This window comes from Pezoporus flaviventris, unplaced genomic scaffold, assembly GCF_033815535.1.
Source record: "Pezoporus flaviventris isolate CSIRO_AGI_PZ_B2104156 unplaced genomic scaffold, CSIRO_AGI_Pfla_v1 ptg000015l, whole genome shotgun sequence".
Taxonomy (NCBI): domain Eukaryota; kingdom Metazoa; phylum Chordata; class Aves; order Psittaciformes; family Psittacidae; genus Pezoporus; species Pezoporus flaviventris.
In genome coordinates this window covers 39,813,819-39,832,296 of record NW_026892563.1, presented here as the reverse complement: position 1 = coordinate 39,832,296, position 18,478 = coordinate 39,813,819, and the positions used below count along the sequence as shown (strand labels likewise).

Here is an 18,478-nt window from a genome sequence, read left to right as displayed (position 1 = left end):
TCACTTTAAATATGCCAGCTTCCCCCTCTGACTCTTGGATATCTGAGAAGACCTGCAGCCCAGTTTAAATTCAGTCCCAATTCCTGCCCTCAGTCAGCATCCTGTGACTTATGGGCAGCTAAGCTTTACATACAGGAGTTCATAAAACATACAGGAGTTCATAAACCCTCTCTTGTTTAAGGGTTTTGGTTTCATTTTTAAATCAGACCATCAAGCCACCCACTCTGGCAACTTCTGGAAGTTATTCTCCTTTCTCTGCCCACGCCCCATCACAGAAGTTGATATGGAGAAACCAGAACGGAGGCAGAGGTAAAAATATGCATTTTAATTCAGAGCATTTACTGTATTTACAGTAGAAAGTGTCTCTCCAGCCAAGGGATGAGAGACTAAAACCAGTCCACATTACAAATCAGCCTGCACCTGATGTAGGCTAATTGATTTTTGCTGTTTACACTTTACCCAGCGTAATACCCTTGAGAAAATGATGGTGTGAGCAGGGAGAGGGTACCAAACGGCTCTTGCACCCAGGCAGTAATCACAGAGTACAGCCCAGGAAGTAGTGTGAAATTATTTAACAGCTGCTAAAAACACATACATATATATATGTACACATACACAGTCCCATTTGCAGTTAGATCAGATCCAGCAAATCATTCAGAGAGAGATCAGCAGGTAGACACAAGCCTACCAACCTGTGTGCAAGCACAGATGTGCAGAGGTGCTCATGCTACCAGGTACATAGGTACCTTCTCACCCAGAGAGATGAACACATTCCTTCCTCTTCTGCACTTGAACAAACACACAAGCTGGTGTTTTGTTAATGCTATCATACATGGTTTCCAGGTATAGGAAAATAAAAACTTGACAAAAAAGCACCAACCTTCTCATCTGACTCACTGCCTCAGAATCCTTGCTCCACTTGAACCTGAGGAAAATGGGGGTGTGCAAAGGGTAACATACTCCCGTTTCTCACAGCCACCGCTTCTGAATCTCCACGCCTCTTTTGCCACAGGGATAACCCGTTGATGCCGAAAGGGGGCAGTCCTCTCCTATTCTCAGAAAAGCACAACCTCTCTCCACTTCCTGAGAGTCAGATTTAGCAATCCAAGGGCTGCAATGTGAGCCAGTTCAACTGTCTGATCTTGCAGAAACACAGATCTGCAAAAAGTGAGTAAGTACTTTACCATATGAACAGCCAGCTTAACCAAGACACCCTACAAGTTCACTTACCACATATGCTGCATGGAGCACCTATTTCAGAAACAGCTAGTCCATAAAACATCTGATCTAAGTCACTCTGATCTGCCTTGGCTTAAAGGCATTGAATATATGGTGGCTGAGAAGCAAACCTCAGCCTTCCTCCAGCATAATGTGCTGCTGTTCCCAACAAATCCAGATGAGTGTTAGAAAGACAGGGAGGTATGAGAAAAGGAAGACAAGAAAGGGAGGGACTTATGATCATCTTTTAACAGCCTCAGCCAGGGCAGCTGAAGCAGAAATAGACTAATGATGGATGTGGAAGCTGCAAGGTTGAGAACTCTGGTTTAGCAAAGCCTCCTGAATGGCTTCACTGCAGCCACTCAGCTCCATCTGGTTGAGAACACAGCTGATGTGCTCCACAGTTGCTGCATGGCTCATCTGCAGTTTCCACTGTCTAAGCATTTCATACTGGGCATCTCTGAAACACCGGTGCTCCATCTCAGTTCGCTCTAGATCATGGTCGCTCAGGCCCAGACGCCTCACAAATTCTTTCCACCGAGATGGCGGTACATGATCCACCACAGTGTAGAGAATAGAAGGGCCTGTGAAAAGAGAAGAAATAGCATTGAGAAACAGGATTCTGCTGCCTCAAGGAGAATGTGAATAAATCCAGGGCTGGATGGTGCCTTGGGATTGTGCATTGCCCACTCCTGTTTGTTTCTTCTACAGAGTCACATAGATTTGCTCTTGTGACTCAAAAAGCAAAGGGAATGCTTCCACATGCTCTTGTGTAAAGTTATGAGCAAAGTTGAGCACACATGTTTAGGCCTTGCTACCACACATTACAGCAAAGCCAAAATGCTCTGTGTCACCATCCCAGAGCTATTAAGACTGACAGCATGTCACTACGCATGACAAACCATTTTGCTGGTAGGGAAAAAGGACAGCAGAAAACCCTAGCAGAGATATTTAGCATATACAGCCTCACAGGCTCTGGGTGTACTTCTGGCTTTGCACTGCCTTTGTGCCATGCATTAAGTACAGAAACAGGTCATATACACTGGGTGAGGTCTGTCCAACATCCTCCCAAGCTGCATCTGCATAATCAGGTTCTCATTTGCCTGGGGAAAGAGGGAAGGATGAGGGAGTTTCACTTACTGTCTGGAAGCTGCCTCTTCCTGGCAGGTCTCACACAGTCTGGGAACTCATGTGAGCTTTGCGGCAGAGGTGCAGGTGATGGTGTTGCATTCACCAACAATTCTGTTTCTTTCCGGGACTCAGGAAGAAGGATGGAAATTTCACCTCTTTTTACCTCAACCTGAAAGACACATTTTCTTAGTCCTGAATCACCTGCAGCAGGACAATACACCTGTCTCCTGCAAGGAGCAACTAGCTTTATAGATTAACATTTATCCAAGATGGAGGGGAGCAGGTACTAAGGTTTTAATTCTTCCTATATGCCTTTTTTGAGCAGAAGGCACCAAACATTTCCTCCCAGAAGAACCCAAGGAATTTAACTCCCTTCTGGCATCAAAAAACTGTAGTCCGGAAGAAATTATTTCTTTACCATACCTAGTAAAGCTGGTATCCAAAATCACCACCATTTTAGGAGCTCCACATGCCACCATTCCCATCATCCTGTAAGGCTGTGAAAATCCCACCTCAACTACTGCTTACTTGACGAACAACAATGGACCTGAGAGAATACTGTGAGGCAACACTGACTAGTTTGTAGGGTCAAGATCTGAAGTGAAGTGAAATTAGTTAAATCCTCTGAGCTTGGGGTGTACAAGGAGGAAAAGGGATTAAGGACCAGCTATCTGGAAAAAAAAAGCACCTAAAGAAAGAAAAAGGCAGGAGTTTGAAAAGCATCCTCTAGAAGAGGGGAAGTAAAATGTTACTGGCTCCACCCTCAAGAAAACTTCTAAATTTAACAGCCCTATTACTCAGCTCATTTGAAAACAGCCCCATGGGGAAAACTGTTACTCTGGATCCCAGGATAACATAATTGAGAGCAGAAGGAAAGCTCTTATACCCATCATCTTGCTCACCTCAGACACTGGCTCCTTGGTTGTCTCCGGCAAAGTGACTTTAAAGAAAAGGAAAGAGAAAGCAAACATTATTTTAATTTCCTCTCATTCCAGAAAAAAAACAGGAAAGCAGCTATTCACAGTCATGCCCACAAAAAGGTTTTCTAGCAAAACACATCTTCCAGCAATAAGCTCAAACACACTTCCAGTCACAGCTATGGGCATGGATGCAGAACTGCAGGAACTACTGCTCCAAAAAGCTTAGCTGTCAAGTTCTCACATTCCTTTGCCCTTGCACCAAAGCAGAGCAATGGGATCCCACTTTTTGCCCTCCCTCACACTTGTGCATACACAAACACACAGAGAATGATGTCGATCCCAAATAACATTGCCACATATGCTGTACTCACCACAGGAGTAGGAAGATGATGTTATCCTCTTTTTCTGGATGAGCTTCACTACTTTTTTTACAATGTAGAGGATGAAAATAACTCCAAATATTGCAACGATGATGCCAAGGACAAGGCTCCCATCTGGACAAAAGGAAGACAGCAAATTATAGAGTGACTGAGAAAGAAGGAGGAAATTGCTAGAGGAAGAACAGCAAGTGAAGATGTGTAAGTAGCAGGGAGAAAAAGAGCAGTGTGAGAGAATGGAGAAAAGATGACTTTACAAAAGGCATTAGCAGAACAAAAGCCTGCACTGAAAAGATACCACTGCCTCTCAGTTCCCCCAGTACTCACTGAGCCCAGTTGAAGTCGGTGAAGCAGTCACCGGGCTATGACACAGCAAGCATTCTTCATCAATGCAGCTGAAAGGGCAAATCAGAGGTGAGCATGCATGAAATGAAGCCATTTGCAACAATCCTAAGTAACAGACAAGTCAAGATGAGCCTACAAAGCAGAGCAATGGAGTGTGGCTAGTGACTCTGGGTTCTTACTGGGCCAATGCCTACTAAGAGAAGACCAAGGATCACAGAGGAGAAGACTCAATTGCCCCAGAAAGGCAGAATGTTATAAAGTTATGTTGAGATGGACAGAGCCTTGAGAAAAATTTCTTCCTGTGGGGCTGTCCTGGGTTCAGCTGTAACAGTTATTTTTCTCCTTCCCAGCAGCTGGTACAGTGCTGTGGTTTGGCTTTAGCCTGAGAACAACGCTGATAACACACCAATGTTTTAGTTGTTGTTCAGTATTGCTTACTCTGATCAAGGACTTTTCAGTCTCATGCTCTGCCAGTGAGGAGGGGCACGGGAAGCTGGGAGGAAACAGAGACAGGACACCTGACCCAAAATAGCCAAAGGGGTATTCCATACCACAGCATGTCGTGCCCAGTACCTAAACTGGGGGGAGTCACCCGTAAGGCCCAAATCCTCCTTGGGTCAGCCTGGGTATCGGTCAGCAGGTGGTGAGCCATTCTGTTGTGCATCACTTGTGTTTATTGATGTTTTTTTCCCCTTCCCTTTTTAGTTTCATATTCTCTCCCTTTGTTATTCCCATTATTATTATTATTATTATTATTATTATTACTATTAATATTAGTGGTAGTGGTTTTGTATTATATCTCCGTTACTGGACTGTTCTTCTCTCAACCCATGGGATTTACATTCTTGCCATTCTGCTCCCAGTCCCTCTGGGAGCAGGGGGAGGGGGAGGGAAGAAGGGGAGAAGTGAGCGTGCAGCTGCGTGGTGCTAAGTTACCAGCTGGGCTTAAAGCACACCAGGGGCTCCTGTCTGCTGTCTCTCCTATGAGGGGTATGCCCCCTTCAGTACATGGGCATATAGAGAAAAATGCTCACCTGTTGCAAGGCTTGCAAACATTATTAAGTGTCAGGAAGAATCCAGGCTTGCACCTGCAAACTGCGTCTTTGTTCTTTGTACCTGTAGAGAAAAGAAGGAAACATTGTCATGATCTGGACAGAGAAGGAAACAAAAGGAGAAAAATCCACTCCAAGATAGGTGGGAGATTTTACCTCAGAGTCTGAAGAACAGAAAGAAGAACTCTGTCTGCATTTGAGAACAGGGTTGGGAGAAGATAAAAATAATAACACATAAGGGTACCGCTGTCCTGGTAGGCAGGGAAAGGGACTAAAATTACAGTGCAGCTGAAACTGGTCTAAAGGATAGTGACAGTTCCAGTGCAAAAGCAGGAGAAGTCACTCAAGTTCAAGCGTGACAGGAAGAAGAAATCGCATTAGTTAGGCAAAGATGAGGGAGAAGTGGTCCCGTAGCAGCTGGGGCTGGTGAGGAAGTCAGTTCAGGGCAAGGAGAAATCACTTCCCAGCCATGGGACACGTTCACTCCTGTGATCTGCAATGCTGTGACTGGAAGGGGTAAGAAATCAAAGATGTATGGCTTCTAAGCAAGTCACAGTATGGAGACTGAGTAAAACAAGCATAGGGAGGAGCAGACAAGAATAGTTATAGAAGGACGTAAACTTGCAGGAGGGGAAAAGATACTATAGCAAGCAGCATGCATTCTGTGACAAGTGAGGGACAGGACTAAAATAGTTCTACATCAGCCAAGAGGAAAGGAAATTGCTCAAGGCCAGCATATGATGACCCTTGAGGGTAAGCATAAGTTTGGAAACTGACAGAGAAAGATTACCCAGCACCAGAAGGAACACATGCACCAGTGGGACAGCAAACCTCACTACAGGCTATGAGACAGGAAAGGTGTCAGGAGAAGCAGAATTTGCAAAGAAGAGGAGACAGCTTGAGGCCAATGTATGGCACACAAACAGAACAAGACTGTAGCTTGAAGTGGAGGGCAATAAGCAGTATCTGGTCAAGACCCAATTCCCGACTGGAGATGAGGCAGCTTAGGACAGCTAACACGGGTACTTTTCCCAGACACCTGCACCATTCCCAGGTCATGCCTGATGCCACTGGGTGTATAGTTAGCATTACCTGAGCTTTCTTGATCTCTTGACATCTGCTCTAGAGCATAAAGACATGCAGTACATGCAAGGCAGAGGTACCAGAATTGAGTAAAGAGTATCTCCTCATACAGGCAATATCAAGAAGCCACTCACAGAAGGAAGACAGAAACTATGACAGAAAACAGGGATTGATACCAAGGCAGGCAAAAAATGGCAGTCTTCCTGGGGAAATGGGGCAGGCAAGACCAAGAGTTGATCCACAATCACTTCAGGGCAAGGGGCTGAAGCATATCAGAAAGTAAACAGAGGGCTGTTAATGTCTACCCTAGAACAGTATAACTGTACTGGAACCATGTCCATGCCATACTCACAGTCAGTAATAGTCCCATTGACACATGAGCTGCAGTTCCTACACTGGAAGAGATCGGCCAGGCCAATCTGGTACTGGTTCTTCCGACAGCCACATACGGTATCTTGCTTTGGGGTGCAGGGAGTCTCTACTATCTGCTGGAATTCTGAGGAAAGAAAGAAGTGATTATTCCAACCTCTTCCTTCACCTTCAGCTGAGAGCACTATTACAACTGGATGCATCATGATCCCCTAATCTTCCCAGGAAAGGCCAAAAAGGCCTGCAAACTATATCTCAGGCTGTAGACATTTGGTAACCCTTATTCCTGCTGTCCCCAATCCCTTCCCATACACTGTCCTTCTGCCCAATCAATTGTTCATTTTTCCAAGCTTCCTTACTCACTTTGCCATCCCCTCAAGCCCCCACTTTCCAACTACCAGCCTTTTTCCTCAGTTCTATAGATAGCTCACCTCTACGGCAACGTGTGCACTGGAAGCATTTAGACATAGTGTTATCCACAGCTGTGAATGTGCCATTAGCACACGGAAGACAGACGGGTGCCTGGTCAGGCCGATCACAGTCTTTTGCCTTGTAGGTACCTGCAATAAAATCACTTATCGGAGCTCTGACAGAGCTCTCACCACTGTGAGGGACACAGCCCAAAAGAAAAGATCAGGAGTAATAGTTTATCTGAGTAGGGACATGTGCCAAGTAGAGAGAGCACTGATGTAGCTGTAGGACAGAGACAGTTCAAGTATGCAGGGAAATGCTCTAAGGTCACTATTACTGTCCTTTTCTACATACCTGCATGGCACCTCATGCAGCAGTGGGTCTCTCTGGGATGTAGATATTGTCCCAGTTGACACTGTATCTGCCTTTTTTCACTCAAGGAGCTAGAGGGATTTCTTCCATCCAAAGGTATCTGATGGACTTGCAGTCCATCAGATGGTACTGGAGAAATTTCTACAGATTCCTTCGTCAACATGCAGACAAATGTTAGGATAACCTGTAAATACAGACGGAGAAAGAAGGAGAGGGAAAGGAAGAGAGAAAACATCATATCCCCTTGCAGACTGCACAGCTGACTAAAATGTTAGACTGCACAGCGCTAAAATGTTAGAAAAGGGAGTTCAATTGACTTGACAAATTCTGGTATTAGGAAAAAAAGACAACCAAAAAACCCTCATGCCTGACGTTTGTGTTATTAATACTCCATACAATGGTCTCTATGACCAACTGGCTGTATATAAAGCAAATGCTTTTTTATGATGTGCAATTTATAAATGGAATGCCTTGAAAATGCTGCAGCTTGCAAGAAAGTTACTCAAGAGCATAGGAGTGTTTTTATTAAGGGAGGCAGTAAGACTGCCCATCCAGAAACAGTTTCAGAGAGAAGAACACGACCAGTACTTGCAGTTCTACTGAATAAATAAACCAGATGGGAAGCCTGGAATAAGAAGGCAGAGAAGGATCTCACTGCATGCAAAGTACAGAAAAACTTCCAGAACTTCGCCTGAGCAAGCAAGCCCTAGAAACATGGGAAAGTTAGGTTTTCAATTTTCCCCCTGACAAACATATATTCTTCCTCTTAAACTGCAGCCACTAACATTCTGAAGAGTCTGTCACAAAAATGTGCACTTTTCCCCCCTTTTTTTTATTATTCCTTTAGGATTTACTTGCTATTCTTAATTTTTAAGATGGCAGTTGTCAAGAATGTTAACAGGAATATTAAGACTGGAATGACTGCAGTATGACTGTAAGGGAGCATGTGTACACACACATGGGAAGGAACAACAGAACAAAGGGTTAAAAGAGCAGCCTGCACTGATAACAAAGAACACCATTTCCCTGGCCATTGTTTTCAGAACACTATTCCCAGCACTGAAATTGAGAAATGTGCTGTTTATGTTGTGGCCAAAAGGTCTCACTGGTGAGAGGACAGTGTAGATGACTCATCAGCGAAAGAGGCACCAGGAGGATGGTCACGAGACTGCAGCAGATCAAAAACACGATTCCTTTGCCTGTTGGCCCAACAGAACAGATCCTCAGCATCTATTTCAAACACACATTAAGACAAGAAAAAAAAAACCATACAATAATAAAAAAATAAGTTAAAAAAACAAAGCCAGGAAACAACGTGGCCCAAGATATACAGAGCCTAAAGCCAGCCAGTTTCTACAGCAAAGGCCCATCCCATTCCAGCCAATGACTCCCAAAGAGTATGATGGACTTGTCCAAAAACTAGTCTGTAGTGCCATAAAGAACCCCAGCGGCACAATCACACCACCACAGCATCCCTTACTGTCTGTGCTGCACACATGTGATCCTGGCTACATCATCTGGCCGTATACCTGTTGGTACTTCTGAGTATGTCACAGAGAGTGTGCTAGCGTAGTCTGTGCGCATTAGATTGAGTGAATTCATGAAAATCAATACATGGTTTTGCAAATAAACACCACCCTGCCAGTCTGTACGATCTCACACTGAGTTTTACTACACCAGCTTCCCTACATTGTAATGTTTTCCCAGCTTGCTCTTGTGGACAAGGTAAGATGCCTGTACAGGAGTAGCTTTAGAGTCTGGCTCCTTTTTGCATTTTCAGGTAGGAGAGTTACAGCAAAAGCAAAGTAAAGCAATAAGGGCAAACCACAGTGCCGATACCAATTTTGTGGTTGTGAGCTTAAGAAAGGATATGCAAGATGAGACAACTATGACAGCTCCACGCTGTCCTGTTGCTCTCTCAAAATTAAAGCCTTGGGGAGAAAGGCACATACATGAAAGCAGCTCAAAACCTCAAGCAAGAGAGGAGTTTGCAACTCTGACAAAGCAAAAACCCCATTTTTCAGAGGGCTCTGTCATACAAAGACATATTCAATAGACAGATGCTAAAATGGTGAACAGGAAAAAGAAAACCACATGTTTAAATACCATTGTTCCAGACTTAATTATCTGACCACAGGATACATGTAAGCACTCCAACAACAACCCAGCAAGAAATAAAACTCATTTCAGCAACTGACAGTCCTACAGATTGATTTGACTGCAAGAAAACGGGTAAAAGATCATTCATACAGATGGTCTGACAGCAAGAATCCTGATTCTCTAGCCAATGATTAATCCCCAACATAGCAATATATACAGCAGGCCCATAAGTCAGACAAGTCAGCAATAGAAATAACAGAAAAGCACCAAAGACCAAGCCAAAACCACAGAAAATTGGTCAAATACACCTTAAATCACAAAAGAAACCAGGAAAGGTGTTTTAAATTTTTCAGATTAAGTGAAAGCATGTGTATAAGTGTAATCAACCCAGAGTTAACACATTATTACTGATGACAATCGGAGAGCCACAGACCACAAGTGACTCACAAACTAATGACTTGGCCTTCCAGAAAAATGTATTCACACTGAAGAAACCCCCCACCACCACCATCTTCAGCAGCTCCCCAAGCCGTCCAGCAGCTGCAGATTTACACAGGGGCACACTTCATGATATTCAGGAAATACATTAACTTTGAATAGACTAATAGACTAGACTATTTCAGTTGGAAGGACCCTCCAATGATCACCTAATCCAAACACCTGACCTATTCTGAGCTGACCAAAAATTAAAGCATGCTCTCTGCAAACCAGACAAGCCCAAAGCACTCAGCCCTCCTCACAGGCCTTGCCTTCCAGCCCTGTCACCAGCTTTGGTGCAACCCTCTGGATCCATTGAAGGACCTTCACGTCCTTCTTACACGGTGGGGTGCAGAACCACACCCAGCACTCAAGGTGAGGCCGCACCAACACTGAAAACAGCGGGACAAGCACCTCTCTTGACCTCTGCCTGTGCTGCGTTTGATGCACCAGGATAGGGTTTGCCCTGTGGGCTGCCTGGGCACCCCACTGGCTCCTACTGAGCTGCTCCCAACCAGAACTCCCAGGCCCTTCCTGCAGGGCTGCTTCCAGCCACCCCTCTCTGTCTGTACTTGTGCCCAGTGCAACTGTCCCAGCTGCGCATCCGGCATTTCCACTTGTTAAACTGCATCCCATTAATCATTGCCCAGTGCTCCAGCCTAGCTAGATCCCTCTGCAAGGTCTTCTGTCTCTCAAGAGAGTCAATAGGACCTGCCAATTTGGTATCATCAGCAACCTTGCTTATGGAGCATTCATCATCTGCATCCAGATCATTGATAAATATATTGAACAGAACTGGCCCTAAAACTGAACCCCGAGGAACATCACTGGTGACCGGTCACCAGCTAGATACAGCTCCACTTACAAAGCACTGAAGCCTCAAGTTATAGGTAAGAGCTCACCAAGGCAAAGTTCAGAGATTTCTACAACTGAAAATGGTTTTCCATTGTTAGATTTACAACATGCTCCATTTTCACTTGCCAGGAGAAAGAACGAGTAGCCACTAACCAATGCTGCATAGAAGAGTGGACAGCATGCGTCAGCTGAGTGGTAACTCAAACCACCAAACCACATCATGCACACCAGTGACTCACGTTCTTAGTGAGCTGGGAGCGCCCAGGAGAAAGAAGAGTAAGCAGAAACTCTAGGTTTTACTTCTGCAATTGCTGATGAAATAAACACAACAAAACCAGAATGCTGCTTCCCTAAATCATTCTGCCCCTCAGGGTGACAGCTGTGTGCCCTCAGATGTGAGGAAACCATAGCTCCTTCTCATGTCTCATGAGAGCACTTACTGTTGGACAGCTACAGTGAAAAAAATCCACAACATTGCACAAGCCCAGCAGCTCTTCTATGGAAGGTTTTGACAGCTGAGACAGGAGTTTGGAGCCCCTGTAACATCTTCAACCTCAAATATCCTTGAATTACTGCCAACGCTACAATTCACACCCTTGCTTGCTGCTTCTGCCTCACCAGACCAGAGAACTGTGAGGTGACATCTCTACAGAGTAAGGCAAAAAAAGGAAGGAACAGGAAAGATAAAAGTGAAGAATGTAGCAAGATGCAAGGAAGATCGGGAGGGCAGGGTGGAAATAAGAAGAGAACTTGAGAGCACTGTTCTCAGGCCAAGGAAAAAGAATCGTAAAATCCCAGACTGGTTTAAGTTGGAAGGGACCTTAAAGCTTATCCAGTTCTAAACCCCTGCCATGGGTAGGGACACCTTCCACTAGACCAGGTTGCTCCAAGCCCCATACAACCTGGCCTTGAACACTGCCAGGGATGGGGCAGCCACAAGTTCTCTGGGCAGCCTGTGCCAGCGCCTCAGCACCCTCACAGGGAAGAGCTTCTTTGTTATATATAATCTGAGTCTCCCCTCTGTCAGGTTAAAGCTATTCCCCCTTGTCCTATCACTACATGCCTTTGTAAAAAGTCCCTCTCCACATTTTTTCTAGCCCTTTTTTTGGTATTCGAACACTGCTACAAGGTCTCCCCTGAGCCTTCTCTTCTCCAGGCTTAACAACCCCAACTCAGCCTGGCTCCATAGGAGAGATGCTCCTGCCCTCTGATCATCTTTGTGGCCTCCTCTGGACTCACTCCAAGGCAGCACAGTACCTGAAACAGAGGGACAAGGACAGGGAAGTGCAGCATATCAGGGTTATCTGCCAATGCCCACAAGGCTAGGAAATATCAAATCACTCAGCATGGAATGTATGTTTCATTTGCTCTGCCCTCCCAATGAAGAGCTGTAGCCTTGCTGCTACCTACAAGGCTCCTCACCCTCAGGTAAAAGGGCACAGGAAGCAGGTACAGTGACACACAGGTATGACAGTATGACAGGAAAGAGAAGATGGAGAGGGTCACGTTGGGAGCAAGACTCCCTTCTCCTGGAAAGTTGGTGGATGCTCAGAGGTGTCCAGAGTGGAGCAAGGTGAGTCACAGAAAGCAAACTGACTAGGAAGGGAGGGATTGAACAGGTGAGAAGTTACTCCTGCCCCCACCACAGCACCTGGAAACCCCAGTGCCTGTTCACGTGAACTCACAGGAAGGCAATACTTGCTGGAGCAGCTGCTCAAGTACGAGTATTTCAAACAATTCACATAGTATTGCTCATCACTAAGCTAATGTTTAAAATAATCCAAATTAATAATTTCCAGAGTTTAAAAAACCTTAATACAAAAGCATAAAGTGGAAAATTTCAGAATAAAATGATTTTATAAATCCAGATCTGCTGTTAAAATCCAGAGATGGAGGCTTACTCCTTTTTTAGTATGTAACATACTCATTTAATAAAGTGTTTCCCCACCACAACAGCTTATTCAACCTCTTCTCTCAGTAAAGACATTCAGTTTACAACTTCCATTTTTAAACTGAAGAACTTCCTGCAAAGGGAAGACGTTCCAAGTCAGTCATTAGAATTTCTCAAACATATATTAATAGAAATTTCCCTTTGCTTAAAAGGATTCAGCATGGTAAACACCAATGCACAGGTAATCTATGCACCAGTTCTATCTTAGCCTTTTTGAGGAGTCATTAAAAAAAAAAAAATTAAAAAAAAAAAAAAAAATCAGCCAGCTTGGAAGTTCAGAGGAAAGCAGATTCTGCTCATAGTGAGGTACCAAAGAAATCAGGGTGCAAGATTACCTTTACGCTCCCTGACTGCTTCAGACATTTCCAAAAGCTCTGAGATTTGCATTGTTTTTTTTGTTTGCTATACAATGATGCACAGGGAACCAGAACTTCTGCTTTACACATTGAGAAATGTATATTAAAGCAACATTTACAGGAATTATTTCTCATTGCTCACTAAAATCTGGAAAGGTTAAAAGAAGGGTGTAAGAGCTATTATTATGAAGAGTCCTCCATTTTATGAAGATCAGACAGGGGCCCTGTCTAAAATCAGGAGACTGGGAAGAGCTTTCATGCCATGAAGAAAGGCCTTAGAAATCTTCACTGTAAAACAACAACAACAACGAGCTTTACTCATAAAGATCATGGACTTCACATCACAAAATGTGTGTGCATATACATATACAGCATACAAAGCTAGAAATTTGTGTTTCATATTAGCAGAGATAAAAAGTAGAAAAGTCATTGTCATGTGGAGTCCTACTCATTGGAACCAAAATACTCCTGGTTTAATAGAGAAACGTAGCAACATTGCTTTGAGATGTGCTTTCCACTCTCAGGTTCCCAAGACCGCAATAGAAAGATCTGTGTTACCAAGAGTTCAAAGGAAGCAGTCAGTTATCCAGGGATGAGGACACAATTATGGACGAGAACACAACACAGCTGCCCCAGAAAACAGTCAGAAATGTAATCAAATGAATTATTAGGAAAATATTTGAGGGCAAAACAGACAGTGTTGTTATGCCAATATGTTAATCCATAAGGACTGAATCCTGACTGTGTTTCTGCTCCCCAATCCTGAGAATATATATTAACCCATATATTATACAAAGAAAGGTAACAAGGATGATCACTGGCACAGACTAGCTGCCATAAAGGCAATTATTAAAAATACTGGTAGAGGATACTATAGTGGACCCTAAAGTCATGGATGCCATGAAGAATGTGAACTGGGATGGCTGTTCTCTATCTCTCCCAATGCAAGAACTAAGAGGTATCCCATTAAACAAGCAGGAGAAAGGTCTGAAACACATACAAGGAGGAACTTTTTTATCCAACACACAACTGATGTGTGGGACTCCCTGTCAGAGTGCTGGGGGGTGCCAGAAATGTGCCTGTGTACCAAAAGCATCATCATATTCATTAGCAGAAGAAAAAAAACACACTCGGGGCTCCAAAATTCCCATTTCAACTTGGGAATTCCTACAGTCACAGACCACTGGAAGCTGGGAAAGTGGTTTTATTTTTCACTGTTTTATACTCCCCCTGCTCCAAAACCCTTAGTAGATACATGCTGTTGGCCACTAGAGGAAACAGGATGGTAAGCCCAACAGTTCTTTCTTACAACGCTCTTGGTGGCTTGGTTTTCAACTTTTATATAACATAGCTTCTAACTTCAAAATTGCATTTCCTCCCTTTATCTTCAAAAGGCATCAATGCTTGAAGCACTGTGCACTTCCTTCCCTGTGCACTTCCAACTCTCACAGTGAGCAAAAGGGCCTGAGCAGAGACAGGTGCCCTTTTATTCACTGTGAATGCTGGAAGTCCACAGGGAAAACACAAAGGACCGGGAAACAAGGTTAAAGACACACAAAAAGAGAAAATGCATGGAAACAGCCAACAGGAAATTTTGAAGAATCAGTGGAAATGTAAAGGAATCAAAAACTAAAATGGGGGGCATCAAGGGAGTAGGAAAGGCCATGAGGGCAAAACGCAGGACGATATGGAAAATACATGGAGGATGGAAGGGCACGCAACAGAGGGAGAATTGTTAGCACTTAAAAAAATAGTATTATTTCATGGAAAAGATAAACATTATCTGTAATGAGTGAGGATGGTGCTATTGAGAACTTGAAATGACATGTAAATAAGAGAGGAAAAATGTCCTCAAAAAGAAACATAAATCCCACTGAAGGATGGATACTCTTCTCCAGCATATTATTGAACTGAAGATAATAATAATGAATTTGGGGAATACAGTAAATTCTTTTTTGCGTGCATTTTATCACCAATAATATGAGTACTGTCATATATACTATCTGAATTACAGCAAAATATATGCACCACTATACTTAACACTTAAACCACTTTTCCAGGTTTGCTAACTGCTTTGAAATCTATATGCAAGTCAGTTTATGTATCCTACCTATGTCCCAAGATGGTAAATGATCCACAATTAGAGTCAAGGTGTAAACTTCTACTCCATCACTTTAGTTGTGTTGTCCTGCCAGTGCTAAATGCAATGCTATTTATTACCTGGTTTCCGAAAGCTTTCAGGTGCAAAAAAATACAGCTTCTGGAAGAAGTAAACTTTTGAGCCATGAGTCACAATTTTCTGACAGCAAATTAACAATTAACCCAGCATTACAACTGACCCAGTGCAGTCAAGTGCAAGTTACAGGAATGCTCAGCTATTAGGGAATAAAGAGTTTGATCTTGTAACTTCTACAGCAGAATTTATAGCCATGTCATGGCGCTGATGCCACCTCTACTGTCATAGCTTTATCATACATCTGCCAACACTGGTTATTCATAAAACTCACAATTTCTTTTACAAGTAACTTTTTCACCTGCAGAGTTACAGCTGACAGCTTAAAAATCTTCACCTATGATACCAAAGAACTGTAAAGTCACTGAGGCTGGAAAAGACGTTTCAGATCATGGAGTCTAACTGCTAACCTCGCACTGCTAAGTCCACCACTAAACCACATCCCTCAGAACCACATCTACATGCCTTCTAAATACCACCAGGGATGCTGACAACAAAAGCAAATGACAGTGATCATGTGCAGACATACAGGCATGTGGGATGTTTTCATAACTTTGTCAACCCCCAAGTGGATTAAAAAGTTAACTTATTTCATACCTCATGTCACTTGCTTTCTGTTCTCCTTAAAATTTAATGCAAAAGGGGGCTAAGCTCTTCAGCACAACTCACTGTTCCCGGTGTCAAATCTAAAAGAAGATGCTCGACACACAGGAAAATGACAATTCACCGGTGAGGATAAACAAACCCCACGGTTTGGGTCGTATGCACCGCCCGCTAATCTCTGTTTAAAAGCCCGCAGAGCAGCAACACAACTTCCCTCGCTTCAAGCGGCACCGACGCTCCCGTTCCGTTCCGTTCCGTTCCGTCCCGTCCGCGGCGGTACAGCCGCGCCCGATGAGTTAGAGGCGGCTCGTCCTCCTGCCGCCTGCATCCGGCCCCGACCCCCGCTCACCGGGAACGGAGCCCAGCCCAGTCCGAGAGGCAGGGTCAACCCAGCGCCTCGCTCCAGGAAATCCTCCTCCATTCCTGGAAATCCAGCCGCCTTTTCTCCTGACTCAGGGATAAAGCCCGGAAACGGCCCCGGCGAATCCAGGGGCCAAGCAGTGGGCGGGCGGGAGCCGGCATCGCGGGCCGGGCCCGGCCTCAACAGCAGGGCACCAAGCCGCCCCCTCCCTTCACGACCTCCCACCTCAGGTGATAACGGCTCCTTGGGAGCTGCCACCGCCCTTCCTTCGCTCCCCGCCGAGACTCGGGGCTGCCGTGAGGGAAACGAAAGTCCCGGACAGTGGGAGGGGAACGCGGACCCCAGAACGACGGGGACCACGAGGATCGAAGGGAGCTCGGGCCCCATTGTTCCGCGGCGGGCAGCGCGCTGTAGCCTCGCAGCTCCGGCGGAAAAGCCCACAGGCCGTCCGCTGCGGGAGCGGAGCCGCCGCCACTGACTGAGGAATCTCAGGGTCCGGACCCGTCCCGCCGTGACTTACCGTCCGCAGCGAGCTGCAGGGCAGCGCAGGGCCGCGCATGGCTCCGCGGCCCACTACGTCCCCATGGCAGGATCCCGCGGAGCCCGGAGGAAGCCGTCCCAGCTCTGCCCGGCCCCGGCCGGAGCAGCACGGAGCGGAGCTGCGCTCCTCCAACTTTCTAGGGGCGCCAGGAGGAAAGCGGGAGGCGGCCCAGCCCCGCCTACCCACCGGCGCAAACCGACCGCTGTCGGCGGCGTTCCTTTAACCCTGAGATGAACAAGCTAAAAAGAAACGACCGATGGTGTGTCCCGTGGCTAAACCTGCTGGAAAACACCTGGAAAAGGAGTCACCTCAGTAGAGGGTGTCCCTGCCCATGGCAGGATGAGCGTTTTCCAACCCAAACCCTTCTATGAGTCTATCTTAAAATTTCCTACAGTAATTCACCTTTACCTCCTACTGTTAATGTTGAGTTCATGTGAAACTTAACCATGTAGTGGTGAGATGGTAACACACTGCACCTCAACTGCCTTGTCAGCACCTAAATAATTCTCAAGAATGGTATTTATCAGCCCAAAGTAGCATATTTAGAGTATATATGCCTATACTTTTTAATTTAAAACACACATTTGCTTGTATGCTGCGATTATCCAGCTGCATTGACAATGCAAATATAAAGTTAATGTAGCATTCTATGCGAGCTCTGCTTCATTTAATACATGCTTTTAATTATAGTGTTTAAAAACACAGTAAGGATTAGGTGGCAAACAGATAAAGCACTCCCTTTTATATGTTGCACATTAAGATCCCACCATGTTGTTTCAGAACTATTCCCAGTTGACATAACCAGCTGCCAGGTTAGTTACCTCATCCTGACTGCTTGTCTGCTAAGGGTGATAGGAATTGGTTGGTTGTTACCACAAGAGGCAGGTATCATGAATGGGAGGGATCCCGAATGGAAACAGCCACAGCACCTACTTCCCAGTGATCGGGTTGTGACAGGGAATGCTCCCCCATTTCCTGCCCTATCTCTGTTATACAAAGCCATTAAATTGAGGTGCTAAGCACTGTTTGGAAAGAATATACCCATTTCATGTATGTAAGCCCAAAATCTGCATACAATTCACTCCGTTCACTGCCTGAACTGCTGTGAAGAAAGCCAAACAGCTCCATGGGCTATGTCTACTATGCAGTTGCTTATCTCAGCGTGGAAGCCAGCAATGGGACATGCAGAGGAGAAAAGGACAAAGGCCACACAGCTACATAGCTCTCCTCCACACTTCAGGCTTGAGCAGCTCTGATTTTGCAGTTGCAAGTGGGAAGAAAATAGAACAATACGTTATAAGTCTGCAGCCATCTCCGGGGATAGAAATAGAAACAATTTACTGAGTTTTGTCTAGTTCTTTTCCTTGCCTTACATTGGGAAAATACAAAAAAAAAATGGAAGGGGGTTTGAGCCCCCCTCCTATGGGGACAGCCTGAGAAGGCTCCAGGGAAACCTTCGAGCAGCTCCCAGCGCCTAAAGGGGCTACAAGAAACCTGGAGAGGGGCTTTGGACAAAAGCCTGTAGGGACAGAACAAGGGGAATGACTTTAACCTGCCAGAGGAGAGATTGAGATGAGCTCTTAGGCAGAAGCTCTTCCCTGTGAGGGTGCTGAGGTGCTGGCACAGGGTGCCCAGAGAAGCTGTGGCTGCCCCATCCCTGGCAGTGTTCAAGGCCAGGGTGGACACAGGACCCTGTGGCAGGGAGTTGGAACTGGGTGAGCTT

The 18,478-nt window shown here is 45.1% G+C and overlaps 1 protein-coding gene across 1 annotated transcript; it reads right to left on the bottom strand.

The window, feature by feature from the left end:
• Positions 1-310: 310 nt before the first annotated feature.
• On the bottom strand, positions 311-16,916 carry LOC133269661 (tumor necrosis factor receptor superfamily member 1A-like). The gene is made up of 10 exons (XM_061454206.1): positions 16,735-16,916; positions 7,261-7,462; positions 6,927-7,055; positions 6,479-6,622; positions 5,026-5,107; positions 3,974-4,041; positions 3,641-3,763; positions 3,252-3,289; positions 2,359-2,518; positions 311-1,802 (listed from the first exon to the last, which is right to left on the bottom strand). Exons 1-10 carry the CDS (start codon positions 16,771-16,773, stop codon positions 1,504-1,506), a joined length of 1,284 nt encoding a protein of 427 aa, XP_061310190.1. The 5' UTR covers positions 16,774-16,916; the 3' UTR covers positions 311-1,503.
• Positions 16,917-18,478: the final 1,562 nt, after the last annotated feature.

What these genes read in the sequence shown, in the direction of transcription:
- LOC133269661 (XM_061454206.1), bottom strand. Translation starts at nt 16,773, where the DNA reads ATGCGCGGCCCTGCGCTGCCCTGCAGCTCGCTGCGGACG. An exon ending in ACCGACTTCAACTGGGCTCA is followed by an intron (nt 3,764 to 3,973) that starts GTGAGTACTGGG and finishes CCTTTTGTCCAG; the next exon opens with ATGGGAGCCTTGTCCTTGGC. An exon ending in GAAGAGGCAGCTTCCAGACA is followed by an intron (nt 1,803 to 2,358) that starts GTAAGTGAAACT and finishes CTCTTTTCACAG; the next exon opens with GCCCTTCTATTCTCTACACT.